Source organism: Phaseolus vulgaris, chromosome 11 (assembly GCF_000499845.2).
Source record: "Phaseolus vulgaris cultivar G19833 chromosome 11, P. vulgaris v2.0, whole genome shotgun sequence".
NCBI classification, from domain to species: domain Eukaryota; kingdom Viridiplantae; phylum Streptophyta; class Magnoliopsida; order Fabales; family Fabaceae; genus Phaseolus; species Phaseolus vulgaris.
Genome location: NC_023749.2, coordinates 30,719,386 through 30,744,213, shown reverse-complemented (window position 1 = coordinate 30,744,213; position 24,828 = coordinate 30,719,386). Strand labels below are relative to the sequence as shown.

Genomic DNA, 24,828 nt, shown 5'->3' with positions numbered 1-24,828 from the left:
TTCTCTTAGTGATAAAAATTAACATTAATTCTGACATTATCTTTCATATGTCTAAAGCAATTTTCTTTGCGTGATGACATTGTTTCCGTGTTGAATTGCATTTTTTATATTGCATTATATAACTAAAATCTATTCTTTTTAGAATTAATATGTTTATAAAGTAATTAAAAGTTTCTCTACAAATGTTTTTCAATTTGTTGATCCGATAAGTATCTGTTATTTTTTCCACTGTTTTTCTTGAAATAATTTTTTTTGTGAAAATCTTTCAAGGTTCAATTCACCCCACTTTTGAACATAACTAACCCTTTTTATTTCAACAACTAGATCCATTTGTCATGGTAACTAAAGGTAAATATCTTCTAGTAGACAAGATAGAAAAAAAAGATTTATTACTAATAATGTGATTTGTGGCACCGAAATCTAGAACCCAAGGGCCAAGAGAAGTAGAGTGACTAGCCAACAAAAGATGTACATGTAAGGGCAACAGAAGGAGTAGAACAAGAGACATGATGATCCTCATACCATTTGAGAAATTTAATGAAAATAACATGTCCTGGTGTATCAGATGAAGGAGGACCCACAATAGACGTTTGTGAGGAAGCAGTTTGGACAAGAGGCATAGTGGCAACGGAAGAAGCCATAGATCACAAGGACAAATCCAGTTGTCGACCAATTGGCCGCAATAGCGACGACAACTCCAACAACGATGAGGCGACTATGAATAGTAGGTTCACCAGAAAAAATTGAACACTAACCTTGTGCTCTAGATATTATATTAAAATAAAAATAATAAAAAAATAAGATAAATCTCCACATAATATTGAACACATGGGATGTTTATATATATAAAAAAAAAAATCCAGAAAATATGGGTTAAGCCCATTACATTACATAGATAAAAAAATATATAATAATATCCAATATATCTCATAGTATCTTATACATAACGCATAATAAATTAAAGAATTAAAAAAATAAACCTCAATCTAGTTCTCACTTATCATAAACTTACAAGTTTTTTTCTGTTTTTAACATTACTTTTATCCATCAATTCTAGATTTTCCAAGTTTTCACTTAATTCAATAATATATAATTTAACAATAATTTTGCAATGAGATGATTTTTTTTAAGCAGTCCGCGGGTCAACCAAATCTACTAAGGGTTTAACTCGTGTGGACAGAGTTGTAGGTGCATTATATCCAATTTTTAGATCAATTGTAAAAGGATTTTCATTTATAACTCAAATTCGTGATAACCTGGATTAATTGCACTTGTTTAATCTGAACTCGAAAAGAAAAGAAAAGAAAAGAAATCCTGTTATACCATTTTCAATTCGATCATAATGAACAAATGAAAAAATAAAAAAGACATTGGAAAAATGTATATTTAGTGTTTGGTAGTGAAGGTATGTTTTGAATATAAGGATTATTATATGTGTGCATATATATATTTGGTTTGAGAGAATACTGATAAGATGAGAATGAGTGAAAGATATGAAGAGAGTTGGTGATCGTTTTGAGAAAGGTGTACATATGTTAAGTAAAGGGTTCACATGCTGCAATGTTAAAAGCAAGGGGTAGGCCACACGTGTATGAATGCCCCCATGTGCCATTTCACCCTAATGTTTATTAGTGTTGACATTGATAATTATGTGGTGAAAGGGCCATTCCTCTAACTATGACCAGAATCCCTGATTAGATTACATCTTTGAAAAGGAAAATACAAAGCCATTTGACCTAAATTAGAACAATTTCTTCTCAAGTCATGTTAGTAGGGACCCCACAATGTGGTGGCCTCAACTCAATCCTCCATGTCATGAATTTAATTCCATCACCCTCTAATTAATCGCTTCTCTTCTGTGAATCCACAACTACTCTAATAAAAGCAAAAAGTTGTCTCACATTTGAATGACTTATACTAGTGACCCATAATTTGGGTACCATTTAGGCTTCTAGCCTTCTCCTGACCGACCATTATTCTACAATATGATGTAATATATATATATATATATATATATATATATATGTGTGTGTGTGTGAAAGGAAAGAGGGATAACCATGCATTTTACTTTGTTTTACTTGATTTTTTTAATTGTTCTATGCCATAATAATCGAAATATATATAAATATTAATATTGCTGAATTTCAAAATTATATATTATGGTATAGTTGTTAGAATTGACAAAATTTTTAGTATGACTAAAATTGAACTCGATATCTTTAATGAAAATTTAAGTTTTTTAAAAAAAAATTGTCAAGAAACACTACTAGAAATTTATTAAATAAAAATTAATTTTAAAGAAAAAATAATTAATTATTATATTTTCTATATTAGATACTATTTTATAGACTACAAAATTATTAATATATAAATTAGTTTCTAAATTTATAAATTAATTTTAAATTAGTATCTTATTCATTAATTAGTATTTAATTAGTTATCAATGTTTTTAGTTATTAATTTTAAAATTTAAATCAGTTAGTAATTAAAACATTTCTAGACGATTAAATATCAATTTATAAAATTAATTTATAAATTTTATTAATAATAAAAAATATTTAGATATCAATAATTTTTTAATCTCTAAATTAATGTTTAATTTAGTCAATATAATGACTAATTTTTTTTCCTAAACTTAGTTTATATATTTATTTTTTTTTAGAAAATACTCCTAAAAAGTTTAAGAAAATCTCATTAAAAACAAAATATTAATAAAAACGTGTAGATACTTCGTATTAATAGAATTATTTTTTATAAAAGCTTTTATGTTAGTCAGACATCTCAGCTAGTCAGACATTTCAAGTAACAACAATCATCTGTCATCACATGAAAAAATTATTATTAAAAAAAAAATATGGGAGGACTAGACCAAAACTCATATGTTAACAAAAACTATACATAGGTAGACTATACATATTCATAAAGAATTATAATAATAGATTAGATGAAAGCCTATTATAACAATGAAATGATTATTTATGAATAAATTTTAAATTAGTCAACTTATCAGGACACGCATTCCTTTCACACAAAATATGAATAACTTTAAACCTCATTTTCCCACAATAATAAAGACAAGTATTAATAGCATTATTTTCTAAAACAAACTAGTTTTGTAGCTATTTTATAAAATAAATAATATATTTTAAAATCAAATGTAATATAAGTTAAATTCAATAAATAGAAAGTTTATATTTATTTAGAAGATAATATTACTTGCAAGGAAATATTATCTATTTCATAATTTTTTTTTCTTCAAAATAGATAGGTCAAATAGAATTGAGAGGGCGGAAATGGAATTGAATAAAAGGCTAAAATGTTAGCAATGAGATGTTGTTTGCTTACAAGATGACAAAGGTCTACTATGTAGGCGACATTTGGTGGGCATGCCCCATCATTGGTTGTCTGGTTCATAGCAAATTAAAGGACCCCTGTAATGGAAACAAATTAATTAATTTTGCTACCTAGTGCTGCACTGTTCATGTCAACATAGTTTGTTATGATCACCAGAAAAAAAAAATGGTCTTTTATATGAAAGAATATTGTTTAGGTTTTCTAGCTAAACAGTGAATTGAAATTGTATAATCATGTACGAGATAGAACTCATGAGATGCTTACATCATGTATCAAAATTCAGTCCTTGTTCAAACATTCAATGCAAGGTCATTGAATGGGAAATGCATGACCAAAGTCAGCCTTAAATTTGTCGAACTAATTAAAGTCATTAATGTTACTTATTAACAATGTGGAATATATGAGATCAATCATCATTTAAACTCTAACTTGCCGATAAAAAAAAATTTAAACTCTAACTATATATTGGATGAGTTAATATATACTCATAAGTTCGATAAAATTAAAAAATTAGTTAAAATTTTAAAAAATTACAACTCAATCTAAACATAAATATAAAAAATCCAAATGTTAGTGATAACTGATTATGATTATTAAAGTTCGGTTAACTAATTATAACGTGAAATAAAAGATATTTTTTTAAAAAGGTTAAAAAAATGTAAAGTTCTTTTTAAATAATTTAGTTTATGTTAGAGTTATTTTAGCCAACTTCAGTTTTATGCTAATTATTTTTATTTTTTTAATAAATAAATATTTATATTAGTGTCAAATTAGTATCGATGTGTTAATTAGTATTGGTTTCATCAACACTAATAGAATCGTTTTAGTCAAGTAAAAATATTTATGTTAGTGTTAAGCTAATGTTATTATAATAAATAACGTTAATGTTGGTCTAGTTAACGTTATTCTTAATTTTTTTAGTATTTTTTTTTAAGTTAGTTTTGGTTAAGCTGATACTAATCTTATTTGTCTTATTATTTATTTAAGTTATTTGTCTTATTATTTATTTAAGTTAGTATCGATTAGGATGACACTAATATGATTTAACTTTAATATTTATTTAAGTTTGGGTCAGCCTTTAAGACAACAAATATATTATGAATCTTTTTAGCTTTGTGAGAATGAATACGACCAACATATTATTTTTAATCCAAAAGCTAAAATTTAAAGATTACAAACTTCCTAACTCACAATTTTTCTCCCACTATATAAATTACCTCACACTCATCTCTTTCACACATTCATCTCTTTCACACATTCATCTCTTTCACACACACTCATCTCCTTCATTCACACTTATCATCTCTTTCAAGCATAGACATCTCCTTCCTGCACACTCATTTCCTTCACGCGCACTCATCTCTTTCATCCGCACTCATTTCCTTCATCAACATTATTCTCTTCTTCTCCTTCATTTACATTTATCTCTATCATCCACATTCATTTCCTTCATCTACACTCATCTCCTTCATCAACTAAATTTTTCTATTTCTGTTTGTATTTTATTTTGTGGAAGATGGAGGTGTTGTACAATTGTTGTCGTTGGTATCAACCAAATAAATGCAAATTAAATTAATATTCAAAATAGATTTTATTTAGAATCAACTTAGCCAATGCTAAATTAAATAAATTTTTAAAATGAAAAAAAATATTAGTCTTTAATTAATCAACACTAAACTGCTTTAATTAAAAATTAATTTAAAATTTAGTGATGAATTGCATCATCATAGCCAATTACTAGTTAGAGTTGACCTTCAAAAGTCAATGCTAATCAATTAGCATCTATAGAATTCGCGTTCGCTACACGAGTTGTACAAATATGACATTATTGACTAATTAGTGTTGGTTTTCACTTGTTGGTATCAGCTTTTGGTTGACGTTAAATAACTATGTTTTGTAGTGTATGTCTAGCTCTCCTTTATAGATCGTAAATAATTTCATTAATCAATATATTGTTAGAATATATGGCCTTAAACGAGAGGGGGTGAATTGTTTAAGAGGGATTTTCGCAAACTTTGAAGGTATAATGAAAATCAATGCTGAATTACAGAGAAAAGAATCAAGGAAACAAATACCCAAAACTGTTTGAAGATGATATCAGAAAAACAATCGGTTGTTTTGTCGAAACAATCGGTTGTTTTTATCAGTAGTTTATATAAACAACTTAAAAACAGAATTTAAAGACTTAAGGGTAAGAGATAAGCACGCAAACAATTTATACTGGTTCACTCTTACACCAAGAGCTACATCCAGTCCCCAGAAACCACTGGGTATTCCATTATGCAATCAAAACCAGATTACACACATAACACACTGAAGTAGTGACCTTGAACCCCTCAAGAAACACACTACTTTTGGAAAAACTGTTTTTGATAAACTCTTTATGTTACTCCAAGATTAGGAGCATAAAACCACCTTTATATAGACCCACCAAGTGGTAAAAAACATTTAATAAAGGATCCAAGTTAGTTAGGATCATTTAAAACATATTAAAACCGCTTAACAGAATTCTGTTAAGGTTTGCAGGAAAACAATCGGTTGTTTTGTCGAAACAATCGATTGTTTTGGTTTGACAGCAAAGTCAACCAAGTTTTTCAAAAACAGCTAAGGTAAAACAACCTGTTGAATTTTTGACAGCTTTTTAGAAAACATATCTTTTCAAAAGGTTAAAGATTCAAATGAACTTGGATCAACTTAAGTAGTGAATTAACAAGTTTTAAACAACTAGACAACACACACACACCCAGCAGCAAGGTCTTCAAGCTTTCCTTTTGGATTTGGAGACATCAAAGCATCTTGTTCAACAATCTTCCCCTATTTGATGAAGACAAATCCCTGATTTGTTTGTGTTGTTGTTTTTGAACTTGAAAGGTCCTGCAAAACAGAATTTGTGCATATACAAAGCAAGTATACCAGCAGGATACCAAGGCACACAAAACCAGTTTTCTGCATAAGCCTTTAAGCAGAAAAAACCAGTCAAATAACCATAAAAACCAGTGCCAAAATGAGACTTGTGTGCAGCAGAACTATGGTGAATGAGACCATGGCAACAACAGAATTTAAACCATGATAAAACCAGATAACACCATAGTGTAGCAGCAGCAACACAACACATAAAACCACATCATTCTCCCCCTATTTGTCTTCTCAAATAGAATGAAAGAAGGGATACAAACAACAAAATTTCCAGCATTGAAAACCAGCATATAGCAGCAACATGATCAACCAGAAAACCTGTGTGTTGTAGCAGCACCATTGCAGCAACAAATATTTCATACCATATCAAATTTGCAGCAAAGATCTATGGCGTGTCAGAGCTATGACAGCAGCAGAATCAAAGTACCATAGACCCTAGAAATTTCAGCAAGGAGACCACAATTTCTCCCCCAATCTTTTCTTCATCTAGTAGCACCCAACAATGGAGTACTTCAAAAAGTTCATCTTCAAGTTGGTCAAATGATTGCTCAAGAGTTGGATTTTGTAGACACATTCTCTCTTCTGTTAAGAGAAAACCTTCTAGATATTCCAAAGAACATTCACAAATATTCATCAACCTCATGACCACCAATGTGGTTGCCATTCATAAAAAAGCTTTGAATTTCAAGGAAAACAAAGAATATATCTCTTTATGATCTAATTCAGAGGCACAAAGAATGCATATTTGACTCAAATGTTCCAGAGGTAAAACAATCGGTTGTTTCATGAAAACAATCGGTTGTTTTTCTGAGACAGCAAGAAAAAGTTATTTTTCAAAGCAAATCATCTTTCAAAGTGTTGGGAAATGCATAATGAAATACATTCATACATTTGCATTACCTCAAGCATGTTTAAAATCTCATTTGGTCTTATGAAGCCAAAAGCATAGGATGAACATATACAACTTACTTTACACAGGTCATGAATTTTGACTTGTCAAGAATTTGTGTAAGGTGTATACTCTTGAACCATAAGCATCACTTTGATTATTCTTCATCATAGCACTTGTACTTGAAGGGTCCTGTAACACAAAATTGATGCATATACAAAGCAAGTATAGCAACAAGATAACAAGACACACACAAACCAGTTTTCTGCATATACAACATTAGCAGAAAAACCAGAAAAATTGAAGTACTCAAGTGCTTTCAAGTGCAGAGAAGCAACAACATAATGCATCAGATTTAAAGCTAACTATACAACCGAATCAAGCATACACTTCTCCCCTTATTTGATCTACAAATAGAAAATGAGAAGGGTTGTAGAAAGCAGAAATCAGAATGATAATAGAGTAGTCCAGCAGTACAAACAATTTTGACATTTCAAGAATAGAACATGTCATAGAGCTTTCAAGAAAACAAGTGGATATAACTTTTATTATCAAATTCTGAGGCACACTCAATGTATATTTGTCCAAAAGCAAGATTTGAAAAGGAGGAATGGTTTAATCATGCATAAACAAACTTGACAGCATTATACAGAGATGCCAGAGGAAAAACAATCGGTTGTTTCGAAAAAACAATCGGTTGTTTTACTGTGACAGCAAAAAGGACATTTTTCATAACCAGAAATTACCTTTTAAATTGATGAAAATGTAGTATGCAATTTGTTCATACCTTTGCATAGAGAACCCCAATACACTACAAGAAAATCGCTAGTTACATACAGTTTTTTACATACGGATCAAAATCCGTATATAAAATAGACATTACATACAGATTTTACATACGGATTTTTACATACGAATTCTGATCTGTATATAACTTCAACATTACATACGGATTTTTTACATATGTATGTAGATCCGTATGTAATGTTAGTATTACATACGGATTTCTACATACGGATAATAATCCGTATGTAACGAATTCTTTTTAAAAAAAAAAATTACATACGGATAGAATCCGTATGTAACAATTTTTTATTTTTTTAAAAAACTTACATATGGATTAAATCCGTATGTAACGACTTTTTTTAAAAAAACTTACATACGGATACTATCTGTATGTAACTATTTTTTAAATTTTTAATTTTTTTTAATTTACATACGGATTAAATCCGTATGTAAGTTTTATTAAAAAAAAAAATTATATACGGATATTTTTTGTATATATGTTATTTAAAATTTAATTAAAAATAGAAATTCTTACATACGGATGGAATTCATATGTAACAATTTTTTATTTTTTAAAAAAACTTACATACGGATTAAATCCGTATGTAACGACTTTTTTTTAAAAAAACTTAATTACAGATTAAATAATATCCGTATGTAACTATTTTTTAAATTTTTAATTTTTTTTAATTTACATACGGATTTGATCCGTATGTAAATTTTTTTTTTAAAAAAAAATTATACACAGATATTTTCCGTATATATGTTATTTAAAATTTAATTAAAAATAGAAATTCTTACATACGGATTTAATCCGTATGTAAGCTATTACAAATTTAGTTAATTAAAAAACTAGAAATAAAGAGTTAACGTATTTTATGTTATTTTATTAAAATTAAAAAACAATAAAATTGAGAAAGAAAAAACAATAAAAAATATTGAAAATAGAAATAAAAATATAAGTGATCTTAACGTGTGTTATATCATAAATTAATTTAATTTTATATTTTATTTTGATTATTTAAAATTTAATTAATTAATTACTTAAAGTAATTAAATACTTATTTAAATTATAATAATAAATTATATTCAATTAAAAATAATCAGATAAAAAATTTTAAAAATAAATAACATAAAAAATTAAATGTGATTTATGTTATTTCATTAAAATTAGAAAACAAAACAATTGAGAAAAAAAATAATAAAAAATTAAGAATACGTTGAATTTGAGTTTGAACCCGGGTTTAGGGTTTAGGGTTCTCAGCCCACCTTCACTTCAATAAAATATTTTTTTTTTGACTATTTAAAGTTAATATATTGAATTACTTAAAGTAATTGAATATTTATTTAAATTATAATAATAAATTATATTCAATTAAAAATAATCAGATAAAGAATTTTAAAAATAAATAACATAAAAAATTAAATGTGATTTATGTTATTTCATTAAAATTAGAAAACAAAACAATTGAGAAAAAAAAATAATAAAAAATTAAGAATATGTTGAATTTGAGTTTGAACCCGGGTTTAGGGTTCTCAGCCCACCTTCACTTCAATAAAATATTTTTTTTTTACTATTTAAAGTTAATATATTGAATTACTTAAAGTAATTGAATATTTATTTAAATTATATTAATAAATTATATTCAATTAAAAATAATTAGATAAAGAATTTTAAAAATAAATAACATAAAAAATTAAATGTGATTTATGTTATTTCATTAAAATTAGAAAACAAAATAATTGCGAAAAAAAAACAATAAAAAATTAAGAATATGTTGAAATTGAGTTTGAACCTCAGCCACTTCACTACAGTTCTCCACTCAGCCCACCTTTACTTCAATAAAATATTTTTTTTTTACTATTTAAAGTTAATATATTGAATTACTTAAAGTAATTGAATATTAAATTATATTAATAAATTATATTCAATTAAAAATAATCAGATAAAGAATTTTAAAAATAAATAACATAAAAAATTAAATGTGATTTATGTTATTTCATTAAAATTAGAAAACAAAATAATTGAGAAAAAAAAATAAAAAATTAAGAATATGTTAAATTTGAGTTTGAACCCCAGCCACTTCATCACAGTTATCCACTCAGCCCACCTTCACTTCAATAAAATAATTTTTTTTTACTATTTAAAGTTAATATATTGAATTACTTAAAGTAATTGAATATTAAATTATATTAATAAATTATATTCAATTAAAAATAATCAGATAAAGAATTTTAAAAATAAATAACATAAAAAATTAAATGTGATTTATGTTATTTCATTAAAATTAGAAAACAAAATAATTGAGAAAAAAAAATAAAAAATTAAGAATATGTTAAATTTGAGTTTGAACCCCAGCCACTTCACCACAGTTATCCACTCAGCCCACCTTCACTTCAATAAAATATTTTTTTTTTACTATTTAAAGTAAATATATTGAATTACTTAAAGTAATTGAATATTTATTTAAATTATATTCAATTAAAAATAATCAGATAAAGAATTTTAAAAATAAATAACATAAAAAATTAAATGTGATTTATGTTATTTCATTAAAATTAGAAAACAAAATAATTGAGAAAAAAAACAATAAAAAATTAAGAATATGTTGAATTTGAGTTTGAACCCCAGCCACTTCACTACAGTTCTCCACTCAGCCAACCTTCACTTCAATAAAATATTTTTTTGACTATTTAAAGTTAATATATTGAATTACTTAAAGTAATTGAATATTTATTTAAATTATATTCAATTAAAATAACTAAATAAACAATTTTAAAAATAAATTACATAAAAAATTAAATGTGATTTATATTATTTCATTAAAATTAAAAAACAAAATAATTAAAAAAATAAAAATAAAAATAAATGTTGAATTTTAATTGAAACCGGGCACCTTAACGTAATCTTCTAAGCCCAAGTTCACTTTACTTTCACTGGCCCATGTATTATTCATTAGCCCATGTATTCTTCAGCAGCTCACTCCACGCATCTTCATTCACTAAAACCTAAAGCACAGCAACTCCATTTCCAGAACGGCACCAGCGAACAGCAACCTCAATTCCAGCGAACAGCGAACAGCAATCCCATTTCCAGCGAACAGCACCAGCGAACAGCAACCCTATCTGCCACACCGCACGCACGATCTCTTTCGGTTTCGCCACCACCGTGTGACCTCCGGCCACCACCGCTACAACCGTTCAGGTTTTGTTTAATATGTAACAAAAATTGTAGAAAAAAATAGAATCTACTTTTTTGTATGCTGCTCTCTTTGTTTGCAGGAAGTTGCTGGTTTTTTGGTTTATTTTGGCATACATGGTTTATGGTTTATTTTTGGGTTATTGAGCTGGGAATGTGCAGGGCTTTAGTTTGTCTCTGTAAAGTGATACATTATACATTGTATGAGCTGATGTATATTTTTATGTTTCTGTTATTGTGGTTTAATGAATTTTTGTATGAATTTATTAGCTATAAAACTTGATAATTTTAAAATAATGATAGCAGTGAACTTTTTTTTGATGGTTCACTTCCTCATTTGAGTCAATGTAGGCATAAGTGATAAATCCATAATTCAAAAAGTCAATACAATCCAATATCTTGCCATTGGGTAAATTCTCATTGCGATTTCTTATGTATAAAATTCTGTAATTTAATGCATGAAAAATATTTTTTTATTACTAATTATAATACCTAAAGAAGATTTAGGTAGAGTTTGTAACACAAACTCTTACATGTTCGTTTCTAACACGAACTCTTAAATGTTCGTTTATAGCACGATCTTTGAAAAAATCGTTGACTTTTTGTCAATTGCTTTATGAACAGAACATGGATCAGTTTCCATCAAATCGTGGATAGATGTATGATAGGTGTTATAGAGGAAGAGGTGCTTTGAAAGAGACTTTTATATTGGGAGTTGAAGAGTTTATAACCAAAGCTTGCCAACAAGAATGTTATCTGAATGATGGGGGAATACGATGTCCATGTACTAAGTGTGATTGTACAAGAATTTTGGAGGAAAGACTTGTGAAGGTTCATCTCTACAAACATGGTTTCAAATCTAATTATTGGATTTGGAGTGATCATGGTGAAGACATGGTAGAAGGTGACTTGGATAATAACGATAATTGCATGCCTTTGGAAATAATTGGAGGTGCACACCTTCAGTCACAAAATGACCAAGTTAGGTTGATGGAAGACATGGTGTATGATGCTTTTAGGCAACAAGAGTCATTCCGAGTACCAAATGTAGATAACATGGAAGAGCCTCCGAACGAAGAAACTCAAAGATTTTATGACCTTTTGTTGGATGCAAATGCGCCATTGTATAAAGGGTCATCTGACTCCAAATTATCAATGTGTGTCCGACTATTAGCTTGCAAATCCAATTGGAATATTCCAAACCAATGCTTAGAGTTTATTTCAAAAATGCTTTTAGATGCAACACCTACCAAAATAGGTTTGCCTAAAAGTTATTATGATGCAAAAAGGCTAGTGTCGAAATTGGGATTACAGGCTAAGAGGATTGATTGTTGTGTGGATGGTTGCATGCTCTTCTATGATAACGAATACGGTAAAAATGATGGAGCGTTGCTTCGATGCAAATTTTGTCACAAGTCAAGGTATCATCACCAGAACACCAGACCAAGTAACAAAAAACCAGTTCCTGTAAAAGCAATGTTCTATTTGCCAATAATTCCAAGGTTGCAAAGAATGTATGCTTCAACACAGACTGCGGGACAAATGACATGGCACTATGATAACAGAAGCAATAATGGTGTTTTGCGTCATCCATGTGATGGCGAGGCTTGGAAACACTTTGATACAATATATCCCGATTTTTCTGTGGAGGCACGCAATGTGCGATTAGGTTTATGCTCTGATGGTTTTAATCCATATGTGCAAGCATCAAATGCACCCTATTCATGTTGGCCAATAATTGTGACCCCGTATAATCTTCCTCCCGAAATGTGCATGTCTAAACCTTATATGTTTTTGAGTTGTCTCATACCAGGCCCATTCAATCCAAAGGCTGGTATTGATGTATTTTTGGAGCCCTTGATAGACGACTTGAAGAAATTGTGGAGTGGTGTCCCAACATACGATATTTCAAGGAAAGAGAACTTCATGATGAGGGCAATGTTAATGTGGACGATTAATGATTTTCCTGCATACGGTATGTTGTCTGGTTGGGGAACTCATGGTAAATTAGCATGCCCACATTGCATGGAGCATTCAAAGGCATTTAGATTACATCATGGGGGGAAAAATTCTTGGTTTGACTCGCATCGTAGATTTTTACCAAATGATCATGCATTTAGGAGGAACAAGAATGCGTTCAAGAAGGGGGAAGTTGACATGGATCCTCCACCACCTAAGTTCACACCTACACAAGTTTGGAATAGAGTAAAGGCTTATCCTAAAGTAACTGAGAGTGGTGTGCAAAGAATACATGGTTACGGGGAGTGGCATAACTGGACAAAAAGAAGCATCTTTTGGGATCTTCCATACTGGAAAGACAATATATTAAGACATAATCTTGATGTTATGCATATTGAAAAAAACTTCTTCGATAACATTTTTAATACTGTCATGAATGTGACTGGGAAGACAAAGGACAATGACAAAGCACGAATGGACTTAAGTTTGTATTGTAGGCGAAGAGACTTGGAACTGAAGTCACATCCTAATGGAAAGATGTTGAAGCCAAAAGCAAATTACACACTTGCAACAGAGGAAATTAAACATGTGTGTCAATGGTTAAAAGATCTTAGGATGCCTGATGGATATTCTTCAAATTTGGCTAGATGTGCTGATGTCAATAAGGGAAGGGTGCTTGGTATGAAAAGCCATGATTGTCATGTATTCATGGAATGCCTACTTCCCATAGCATTTAGTTCCTTACCAACTCATGTTCTAAATCCCATTATTGAGGTAAGTCATTTTTTCAAAGATTTGTGTTCTACAACACTAAATCAGGATGATCTTACTAGGATGGAACAAAACATTCCAATAATTCTTTGTAAGTTGGAAAGGATATTTCCCCCGGCATTTTTTGATTCTATGGAACATCTCCCTGTCCATCTAGCATATGAAGCCAAACTTGGTGGACCTGTCCATTATAGGTGGATGTACCCATATGAAAGGTAATAATAAGAGTAATTAGTCTTTATTTAATGTGAAATATAACTATCAATCATAACATATTTCTTTGATTATAGATTCATGGGATATGCTAAACGATCAGTGAAGAATAAGGCTAGGGTAGAAGGATCTATTTGTGCATCTTATTTGCATCGTGAGACAACTCACTTTTGTTCACATTATTTCAACAACTTCATGTTAAGACCACAACATTGTAGAAATGAAGTGGACATTGAAAGTGAAAGGCTTCCATCAATCTTATCTGTATTTGACCAACATGGACGTCATTCTGGGAGGAAGATCACTCGTTGGTTAACTGATGAAGAATTGAACTCAGCTCATGTTCATATTTTGATCAACTGTAATGAAGTTAAACCATACCTCGAGTAAGTCTCATGCAAGATATTCTTTTAAAACACTGTTATTGATTCATTAAGTTATCGGTAACCAAATGCATTGACACTTATATATTCACAGCTCTTTCTTACATTGTAATGAAATTTCCGAATCACATGCCTCGGCTCGTTTACATACAGATTTTCCTTTATGGTTTAGGACACAAGTATGTATCAACAAATTCTCTAATTTACTTTTTTTTTTACTTCTTTAACCATTTCATAAAAAATTAATGACATTGATATATTTATAGGTTCATAATGACCCTTTAAATGTGAATAATCAACACTTAAGAGATTTATCACTTGGTCCTTTAAGGTGTGTAAAAGAGTGGCACACCTTCTTTGTGAATGGGTACAAATTCCACACTCATGCATGGAGCGAGGGAAAGAAAACAATAAATAGTGGGGTCCATGTAAAGGGTCTTACAGAAGGAGGTGAGGATGATTTCTACGGTGTAATTCAACACATATATGAGGTGGAGTACAATTCTTCGACCTCAGATAACAAAGTTGTATTATTTTACTGTAATTGGTTTGATCCATCAACAAGAGGTACACGAGTGGACTCCAAATATGGTATTGTGGATATTCGAATGGATAGAAGATATGTGCCATTTGATCCTTTTATCATTGCACATAATGTTCGACAAGTTTATTATGTACCATATGCAGCATCACGCAGAGACAAACGTGGCTGGTGTGTTGCAATCAAAACGAAACCCAGAGGTCGTATAGATTCTGATGATGTAGAAGTTGAAGTGCCATATCAAGTTGATGAAATGTCACATGTTAATGAAGTGATTGAAGTTGAAAGGGTTTCAGGATTACAAGATTTAGAGGCTGAGCTTGAAGAAGTTGACATAAACAATGTATCATCATTTGAAGATCAGATAGATGAAGAAACAAATGAATGGGAAGAAGACAATGAAGAGGGAGAAAGTGAAGATGAATATGGAGATGACTTTGACATCTCTAGCTCTGAATAGACTTAGGAAGCCAATGTTAACAAATAATATCTATTGTACGAACTAGTATTGTATTGTTGTTGTTAACATACTGTTTATTACTCCAATTAATTTGAGCTTTATGTTTGCTGATGAAATTTTTACATGTTTATTTCAATTTTTTTATTAAACTATATTCAACATATTTTTCTCCATTAATAAACTTATATAACCTTCATTATCATTTCATGCCATATATATAGATGTCATCAGGAGGTTTTGATCAACCATCACCGAGTAACAACCAAAAAAAGGGGAAAAGAAATTATGTGATAAAATTGTTATCACGATTTAACAACCAAAATCCATCATCAAGTCAACCCAATACACTTATTCCTTCTTCAGTTCACGGATCTACCCCACCAGTACCAGATGCTACCCAATCCACCCCACCAGTACCAGATGCTACCCAATCCACCCCACCAGTACAAGATGCTATTGCATCAACACCATCTCCACGTGTTGGTTCTAATGCATCAACCCCACCAGATATTACACCATCCCCATATACAAATCTTGGAGGGACGCACTCAGCTTCTGCAGCGAATAACTTAGAGGACGAGGTCCTCTCAGCTAGTGATCGTCCTCTGATTCAGCCTATTGGGGGAGGGTAAGAATATAACAAAATTCAATTTATATAATTTATTATTATTGTCTTATAATTTTGACTAACTTTGTTTTGGTATTTAGGTTTTATCCATCAAAAATTGCATCAAAGGCCATCACTGCCACCATCAAGCAACAATTTGGTGAGCCATGGCCAACATGGGGGGCAATCCCAAAGGGTGAACGAGATATATTTTTTCAACGTTTTAAGGTACTTGTTTTTTATTCCCTTTAAATATTTTATATTTTACAATTTGGATTGATGATTCTTGTTGTTTTGCAGAGGAAGGTCACTTGGAGGGCTGAGGACGAGGAAAAAGTTAAGAAAAATTTCCATACAAAAGCTTCTCACACCCTTTCACAAATGTTTAAAGATGCTCGCCAAGAAGGTAAACGACCAGAATGGATTGGCAATAATGTTTGGAACAGCCTCCAAGAACACTGGAACATGGCTGTGTATCGATCCAAATGTGATACAGCTAAAAAGAATCGTTTTTCTGAAAAAGGTGGATGTCTGCACACTGGAGGATCTATTAGTGTTCATGAACACGCTATTCGTTTGGTATGATTTTCATATAAATTTTTTATATTAATCTATGATTAATTATTATCTTTTTAATTTATGAAATGTTTTCTTTATAGACAGAGGAGCTTGGCCGCTCGGTCCATGTTTATGAAGTGTTTCAACAAACACATATACGGAAGAGCACTGGAGATTTTGTTGATGATAGATCAAGGCGGACTCATGTTAGTTTTTTTAAACTTTTTTTTTCATCTACCTTAATTGGTATGATAACAATTATTTTTCATTTTAATAGGAAGATTTTGAAAGTAGATTGTCTCAAGCATTATCTGAGTCACAATCTACCTCAATATCTACTTCATTAGATCCTGTTGAGGAGGAAAGATTGAGAAGCCGTTGTTGGTTAGAAACTGTAGGTGGAAGGTACAAGGGACGAGTATATGGGATTGGACGTGTTGATCGTCAGGACGACTGTGTTGGTCGCTACATACAAGAAACACAATCATCTTCTAGTAATAACAAGGCTAATTCAGAAGAAATTGTTGAACTTAGGCAGCATATTGAACGCATGGATGCAAGGTTTCAAAACTTTCAAAATTTCATGATGCAATATCTACCACCTGAGGCAGCAGCTGCAGCACAACAGTTTTTTCAGCAACCAAATACCCCGCCACCAACTCAACCGAATCAGCAGTCAGATGAAGTCCAACAACATCATAATAATCATGATGAACAACAAAATTCACCCGGTGAAGATTATAATAATTATTAGCTTCTCTAGAACTTTGTTTTAATGAAATACATTTTAGATATTTAGATATTGGAAAATAGTAAGTATTGTATGTATGGATAACTTTGAATGTGATGAATATTTGTCTTCTGAAAACTGGAATGTACTGGAATGTTGATGGATGATATGCAGGTGTAGAATATGGGGTGCTTCCAAATACAAATAGTTGATGGTGCTGTGTACAATGTTACATACGGATAAATTCGTATGTAGGTCTGCTTGTTAATTACATACGGATTTTACATACGGATTTATCCGTATGTATTACATACGGATTTATCCGTATGTATTACATACGGATTTTACATACGGATTTTACATACGGATTTATCCGTATGTAATTACATACGGATTTTACATACGGATTTATCCGTATGTATTACAAACGGATTTTACATACGGATTTATCCGTATGTATTACATACGGATTTTACATACGGATTTATCCGTATGTTTTACATACGGATTTATCCGTATGTAATAACACACGGATTTACATACGGATTTTACATACGGATTTATCCGTATGTAATTACATACGGATTTTACATACGGATTTATCCGTATGTAATTACATACGAATCCAAAAATCCGTATGTAATAGTTACCTACGACAGTTTTACATACGGATTTTTTTCCGTATATAATCCGTATGTAAATGGGTTTTATATACGGATTTTGTGTGTTACATACGGATATTGGCTGTATGTAATTTGAGTTTTTCTTGTAGTGATAGATTCACCCAAAAAGAAGACTTTGAGATGTTCATATGATCACAAGGCACACTTACATAAAGTGAGAAATGAAAACACACATACTCCCTTTATTCTTGAAGTTTCTCTTTTAAGCACCCATTATGCATGTGCCAAGATGTCTTTTGACTTTCAAAGAACCTTGCAAGACATATACAATTGAAGGTGTAGTTACAAAGATTGACTTTACTCTTGTCGCTTTTCCCTTTGACAGTCATTCTTCAACTCCAAAAATGATTCTTGGCTGCCAAGGATACCTACAAGAATTAAGAAGCAAGATTTGGTCCCCTTATGAATTTGGGTCCTATGATGTTAGTAGGAGTCTTAGGAACCTTAGAAACCTTAGGAACCCATTTCAAAATACCTTTAGGAACAGAAAACCTTCTTACTCTGCAGAATCTAATAGTGTGGCCCCTTTTCATGCAGTAATGACAAATTTCAACCAGTTGTTTCGATAAAACAATAGGTTGTTTTTCAAAGAAACTTGAAAAGGGTTTTGAAACAGATTTGTTCTTGCTGTTTGGATTAAACCCCAACCCCGCCTTGCCAAAAACACATTTTTGAGAAGCAAGAACAATTTCAAGATTGGATTGGCCTTTGGAAAACTTGTCCATGGTTTTTAAAAGATAGTGAACCTTCTTTTGAAGAGATTCACAATTTTCACAAAAGCTAGAATCCCACTTGCAAGAAGAGTTTTTGTAGATCATTTCCAAACTTTCAAAATCTGTTTTTGAATGGTTCAACTCTTCTTCCAAAGTCTTGACTCGATTTTCCAACCAGTTGTTTAAACATTTCAACCGATTGTTCAAAAGGGTTAACCTATTAGCTTCTTCATGAGTCTCATTGAAGGCCTCAAGAAGTTGGCTATAATTTTCAACATTAATGGAAGAGCTTGAACTTACACTGCTTGTGTCACTTTCTTGTCTTGTCATTTGACATAAATTTGCTTCTTCTTCATCACTTGAAGAGGAGTTTGATGAGTCATCATTATAAGCTCTTCTTGATTTTCCTTTCTTCTCATGCTTCTTGAAGTTTTTCCTCCTGTTGAATGAGTCACTTTTGTTGTTTCTCTTCTTTAGGGACTTGCTGAATTTCTTAAACAACAACCTAAATGTTTCCTCTTCACTCCCATCACTTGAGTATTGACAATTTTTGTTCCCTGTAGCTTGACTTGATCCAGATTCTTCTTTTGTCATAAGACAAACCTCTTTTCTGGATTCTGAAGAGAAAGATTCAACAAAAGATTCTTCTTTGTCCATCAAGGCACTCCTTGGATTCTTGTGATACTCTTCAAGGGTATTCCACATTTCTTTGGCAGAACTACATTCTGAAACCTTGAGCAATTCATTAGAATCAAGTGCAGATACAATGATTTTCATAGCTACACAATCAAGATGTTCTCTTTCAGAAGAAACATTTTCAGATATAGGCATGAGATAGCTATTTGTAATAACATTCCAGATTTTTCTATCTATAGATTCAACAAAGAATTTCATTCTTATGCACCATAATTCATATTTCATACCACAGAACAAAGGTGGTTTGCTTAAACATGCACCTTCCCCAAAAGAAAACTTTTCAGCCATTTAAAAAAGATTTAGGATCAAAACTTGAATAACTTTCAAGAACCAAGCTCTGATACCAATTGTTAGAATATATGGCCTTAAACGAGAGGTGGGTGAATTGTTTAAGAGGGATTTTCGCAAACTTTGAAGGTATAATGAAAACCAACGCTGAATTACAGAGAAAAGAATCAAGGAAACAAATACCCAAAACTGTTTGAAGATGATATCAGAAAAACAATCGGTTGTTTTGTCGAAACAATCGGTTGTTTTTATCAGCAGTTTATATAAACAACTTAAAAACAGAATTTAAAGAGTTAAGGGTAAGAGATAAGCACGCAAACAATTTATACTGGTTCACTCTTACACCAAGAGCTACATCCAGTCCCCAGAAACCACTGGGTGTTCCACTATGCAATCAAAACCAGATTACACACATCACACACCAAAGTAGTGACCTTGAACCCCTCAAGAAACACACTACCTTTGGCAAACCACACCAAGAGTGTTGATCTTGAAACCCTCAAGAACACACAACACTCATTGGCAACACAACTACAGAAATACAGTAATCAAGGAAGAAGGGAATAGAATACACCTGGGTATTACAAAGCTTAAAGTTCAAAATTACAACCCAATCCTATTCCACACACATAAGAATTATCCAAAGCTCTTTCAAATCTTGGAAAAACTATTTTTGATAAACTCTTTATGTTACTCCAAGATTAGGAGTGTAAAACCACCTTTATATAGACCCACCAAGTGGTCAAAAGCATTTAATAAAGGAGCCAAGTTAGTTAGGATCATTTAAAACATATTAAAACCGCTTAACAGAATTCTGTTAAGGTTTGCAGGAAAACAATCGATTGTTTTGTCGAAACAATCGATTGTTTTGGTTTGACAGCAAAGTCAACCAAGTTTTTCAAAAACAGCTTTTTAGAAAACACATCTTTTCAAAAGGTTAAAAATTCAAATGAACTTGGATCAACTTAAGTAGTGAATTAACAAGTTTCAAACAACTAGACAACACACACACACCCAGCAGCAAGGTCTTCAAGCTTTCCTTTTGGATTTGGAGACATCAAAGCATTTTGTTCAACATATATGATTACAAATATTTTTAGTGTCAATGACTTACAATGAGTACTCAAGTATTCTAGTTCTTACCCTTTATCCTCCATATGATAAAGAACACATGTATTCTTTTTTTGAAACTACTTCTAACTTTTTCAAGTAATCTTTAATTGTTATTTTTTTCCTACAATAAAATAGTTGTTTATAATATAGCAATGATAACTCTCTCATGATAAGATATACAAATTGTAAGAAAAATACTAAAAAGAATGACGATTTTATAAAGATTTCATCATTTAGTAAGGAGTTTCAATGATCTGGTACATAAACAACTTTGATATAGGTGCATGCACAATACATTGATATTTCACATCATATTGTTACTTAGTTAATGCATGAAAAACTTTTATTTATAAGTGTCTTGAATACGATCATCGTAACTAATGTGTTAATCTTCTATTGCATCTGAAAGTTACAACACAAGTTGATATGGGGTTGGACCAGGGAATGCTCTAGCGGTTTGCATCTATTTTTAACTGCGAGACGATGGCTGTCCCTTTTATATACTTGGGTATGCCAGTCGGTGGGATTCATAAAAGAGGGGATTTTTGGAATGGGGTGATTGAGAAGGTACATATTAGATTAAGCAGATGGAAGGGTAGATGTTTGACGATGGCTGGGAGGGTTTGTCTGATCAATTCCGTGCTATCCTCTATTCCGTTATTCTTTATGTCTTTATTCAAATTGCCCTCGGGGGTGGCTGGAAAGCTAATTCGGTTGCAAAGAAGCTTCCTTTGGGGATGGGGTGCAGAAGGAAGGAAAATGGCTTGGGCCTCCTGGAGTCATGTATGTATACCACGCAAGTTTGGGGGGTTGGGGGTAATTGATGTAAGGTTGTTCAACCTGGCTTTATTGGGGAAGTGGATTTGGAGGTTGGGGTCGACCGAGAGAGACCTTTGGAAGGAGATCCTCACATCTAAATATGGAGGGTGGAGAAGCTTGGGAGAGGAAGGAAAAGGTAGGAGGTGTTCTCTATGGTGGAAAGATTTGAAAGAGGTGTGGTTCTCGGAGGGTTGGGGGAGAAGTTTTGCAGACGGTTTCAAGTGGAGTATAGGGGAAGGGAAGGATATACTTTTCTGGGAAGATAGATGGCTGAACGGCGAGTCTCTGAAGAGTTCCTTTCCAAGGTTTTTTTCTATTAGCTCTTCCAAGAATGCTAAGGTGTCAAAGCTTGGCTATTGGTCGAATGGCGATTGGGTCTGGCAATTGTCTTGGAGAAGATCGTTTTTTGAGTGGGAGAAGTCGTTGGCGGAGCAGTTGCGTCAGCTTCTGCTAGAGGCTCGAGTTGTTTCGGGAGAGGTGGATGGTTGGATATGGAAGGGAGGGGTTTCCCAATCTTTTTCGGTTAATTCTGCCTATAACCTTGTTAGAAAGGATAAAGAGACAATGTTTTCGCCAATTTTTTGTAAGCTGTGGAAGAGCAAGGCAATTCCCTCTGTAGCTCTCATGACTTGGAGGCTGTTGGAAAACAAGCTTGCTACCAGGGTAAATTTGAGTAGAAGAGGGGTTTTGGTGGATAGCTCGTTGTGTGGTTTGTGTGGGTTGGTGGAAGAGTCTTGTTGCCATTTGTTCTTCGATTGCAGTTTTGCTAGGCGGGTGTGGGGATTGTGTCATAGGTGGCTTGGGGTTTTAGTTGCGTCCCAAATCCAGCCAAAGTGTAATTTTGATCATTTTAGGTTGAGCTATGCTTCAGAAACGGTTAATAATGTCTGGACCACAATTTGGGTTGGGGTAGTGAGTGAGTTATGGAAGCACAGGAATAACATTATTTTTAATAGAGGAGTGGGGGATGCTTCTGAAGTTTTTTCTTTGGTACAAGTAAAGGTATGGTTGTGGGTTTCTGTTAATTGTAGGTCAGCCTCGTTTTCCTTTTCTGGCTGGTGTTTAGAACCTTTGGTTTGCATGAGGCTAATTACCTGAGTTTGGCTTGTTTAGTAAGTTTGAAGGTTTTAGGCTGGTATGTGTACAAGGGTTGAACCACCCCTGAAGTGGTTCCTATTTATTTATATTTTATTGCCGATAAAAAAAAAGTTGATAGCGTTTTAGTTTATAAGATCTTTGCACACTTAACTTATTGTGTTTTGTAGTACCTTTTGTTCCGAGCATGCTTTCTTATACTGAAAAAATTATTTTGAGCATACAACAAAAATTGAATCTCTTATGTTAGATATGGGAATGTGAGTAAAAACTTTGATCATTTGACAAAAGGGTTAGGTACATTTGAAATGTGTTTGCACCTTGGTACAAGTTTTTGTATCAATACAAGAAAATGTCATATTTACGTAGCTGAAAACGGAGGCGAAGTAATGAAAACCGACGATAAAACGTTGGTCATGCGTAGGCCGCCAAACAATGGACAAAACGTCATGGAAACAAAGTGATTTTTTCGTCAGCCAATGAAAGGACGCAATTTGCGTGGGCCAAGTCGATGTAAAAGTAATGACGAAAACTTTGTGTGAGCTAGGTCCAGGCATAAAAGTTGGGGAAAATATTGCAGTGACCACATGACACTTTTCCAGTGAGTGAGAATAATTTTATGAATAAGATAACTAAGCCAATAATTAACTTCTTCTCTCACACTCATAATAAAAGAAATAATCAACATATTTCACTAACAAAATTTATATCGAGTCGCCCAATTTTAAACTAACTTGATTCAAGCTATGATTTTAATCAATTTTATCTAAAAAATAGATTAAACAAAAATAAGTCATTTAATAATCCAAACTGAAACTTCAATTTAAATTTACCTTTTAGCAATCCAAAACCAAAGTACGTATAAATCGAAGAGGGAGCTTCGTCGGAGTTTCGCTGGAGACAATAATGGAGCTAAAATCAAAAAATAAATAAATAAGTTGTAAGGGAGAAGAACATGTCGCATAAAGGAAGTGGCAGACAGATGAAGCAATGGGGAGGAGGGAGCGACCGACAAAATAGTGGAGCAGAGGGAGGGACCAACGGAGCGAAGGGAGCGACTAAGAAAGGTGGCGGTGTAGAAAGGAAGCGTCGGAGGGAGGGAGTGAGTTGGGAGAGGAAGTGATAGAGGGAAGGAGTTGCGTAGAGAGAAAAATTAGATTTTGAATTTTGGGATTTTTTGATTTTAGGAGAAACTGACCTGAAGGAGAAAAAGTTTGGCATTTATCAGTGTGCCTGACACAGAACTTGCGTCAGCCAGACCGACGCATGCCCAACAACGACTATATCGCCTGCTAGGCCGACACATATCTCTACTTTTATTTAATTTATTAACTAAAATTACTTAATAAATATAATTTATTAACGAGAATTTTTAGAATAATTAATTTATTTCTATTTGCATATACCAAGTCGACATACAACAAATGCAATTTGCGTGGGTCAAGCCGACGCAAAAGTAATGACGAAAAACTTTGCATCTACGACTTCCTCTTGACGTCTGACATGCATCAGATCAACCCACACAACTTTTCTTTTGCGTTTGCCTATCATGGATTTAATCGACGCAATTCGCGTACTCCTCTTAACCAACGACACTCTTATGTAGTTAATCCTTTTTTTTTAGTGTATTATACCTTGAGCTTCTCTTATTATGAATTTTATGTGAGTGTCATCTACAACTTTCATGGGAATAAGATGGTTTGTGACATATAGTCTAACTTGAGTTCGATAAAGAAACGATCGTGCATTTTTTTCTTGATAAACAAACATTAAAAAAATATTTTAGTTCACTTATATTCTCATCAAACATAGGAATGATTTAGGCTATATTTTTATCCATGAAGACTAGATTAGATTCTCTTAACATAGATTATTGAGACAAGATCATTAGATCGAATAGTCTTATAACAAAATCAGCAAACTTTAACAGCATAGTTAAAAAATTATTTTATTGGACCAAATTTGCTTAAATTTTTTTGCATTATTCTTCATTAGAATTTGATGCAAAAATTAAAGGTGATTGAAAATTCAATATTGAAAGAAGAAGATATTTCA

General features: G+C 31.9%; 2 protein-coding genes across 2 annotated transcripts; both read left to right on the top strand.

Moving 5' to 3' along the window:
- The first annotated feature begins 11,801 nt into the window (after positions 1 to 11,801).
- On the top strand, positions 11,802 to 15,471 carry LOC137839151 (uncharacterized). The gene is made up of 5 exons (XM_068648280.1): positions 11,802 to 13,877; positions 13,923 to 14,089; positions 14,165 to 14,473; positions 14,565 to 14,649; positions 14,737 to 15,471. The coding sequence occupies exons 1-5, from the start codon at positions 11,802 to 11,804 to the stop codon at positions 15,469 to 15,471; spliced, it is 3,372 nt and encodes a 1,123-aa protein (XP_068504381.1).
- Positions 15,472 to 15,692: 221 nt separating this feature from the next.
- Positions 15,693 to 17,390, top strand: LOC137839145 (uncharacterized). Its single transcript, XM_068648272.1, has 5 exons — positions 15,693 to 16,099; positions 16,180 to 16,306; positions 16,379 to 16,657; positions 16,738 to 16,842; positions 16,914 to 17,390. The coding sequence occupies exons 1-5, from the start codon at positions 15,693 to 15,695 to the stop codon at positions 17,388 to 17,390; spliced, it is 1,395 nt and encodes a 464-aa protein (XP_068504373.1).
- The last annotated feature ends 7,438 nt before the right edge of the window (positions 17,391 to 24,828 follow it).

What these genes read in the sequence shown, in the direction of transcription:
- LOC137839145 (XM_068648272.1), top strand. Translation starts at nt 15,693, where the DNA reads ATGTCATCAGGAGGTTTTGATCAACCATCACCGAGTAACAACCAAAAA. An exon ending in TATTTTTTCAACGTTTTAAG is followed by an intron (nt 16,307 to 16,378) that starts GTACTTGTTTTT and finishes GTTGTTTTGCAG; the next exon opens with AGGAAGGTCACTTGGAGGGC. An exon ending in ATGAACACGCTATTCGTTTG is followed by an intron (nt 16,658 to 16,737) that starts GTATGATTTTCA and finishes TTTTCTTTATAG; the next exon opens with ACAGAGGAGCTTGGCCGCTC.
- LOC137839151 (XM_068648280.1), top strand. Translation starts at nt 11,802, where the DNA reads ATGTATGATAGGTGTTATAGAGGAAGAGGTGCTTTGAAAGAGACTTTT. An exon ending in TTCTAAATCCCATTATTGAG is followed by an intron (nt 13,878 to 13,922) that starts GTAAGTCATTTT and finishes ACACTAAATCAG; the next exon opens with GATGATCTTACTAGGATGGA. An exon ending in TGGATGTACCCATATGAAAG is followed by an intron (nt 14,090 to 14,164) that starts GTAATAATAAGA and finishes CTTTGATTATAG; the next exon opens with ATTCATGGGATATGCTAAAC.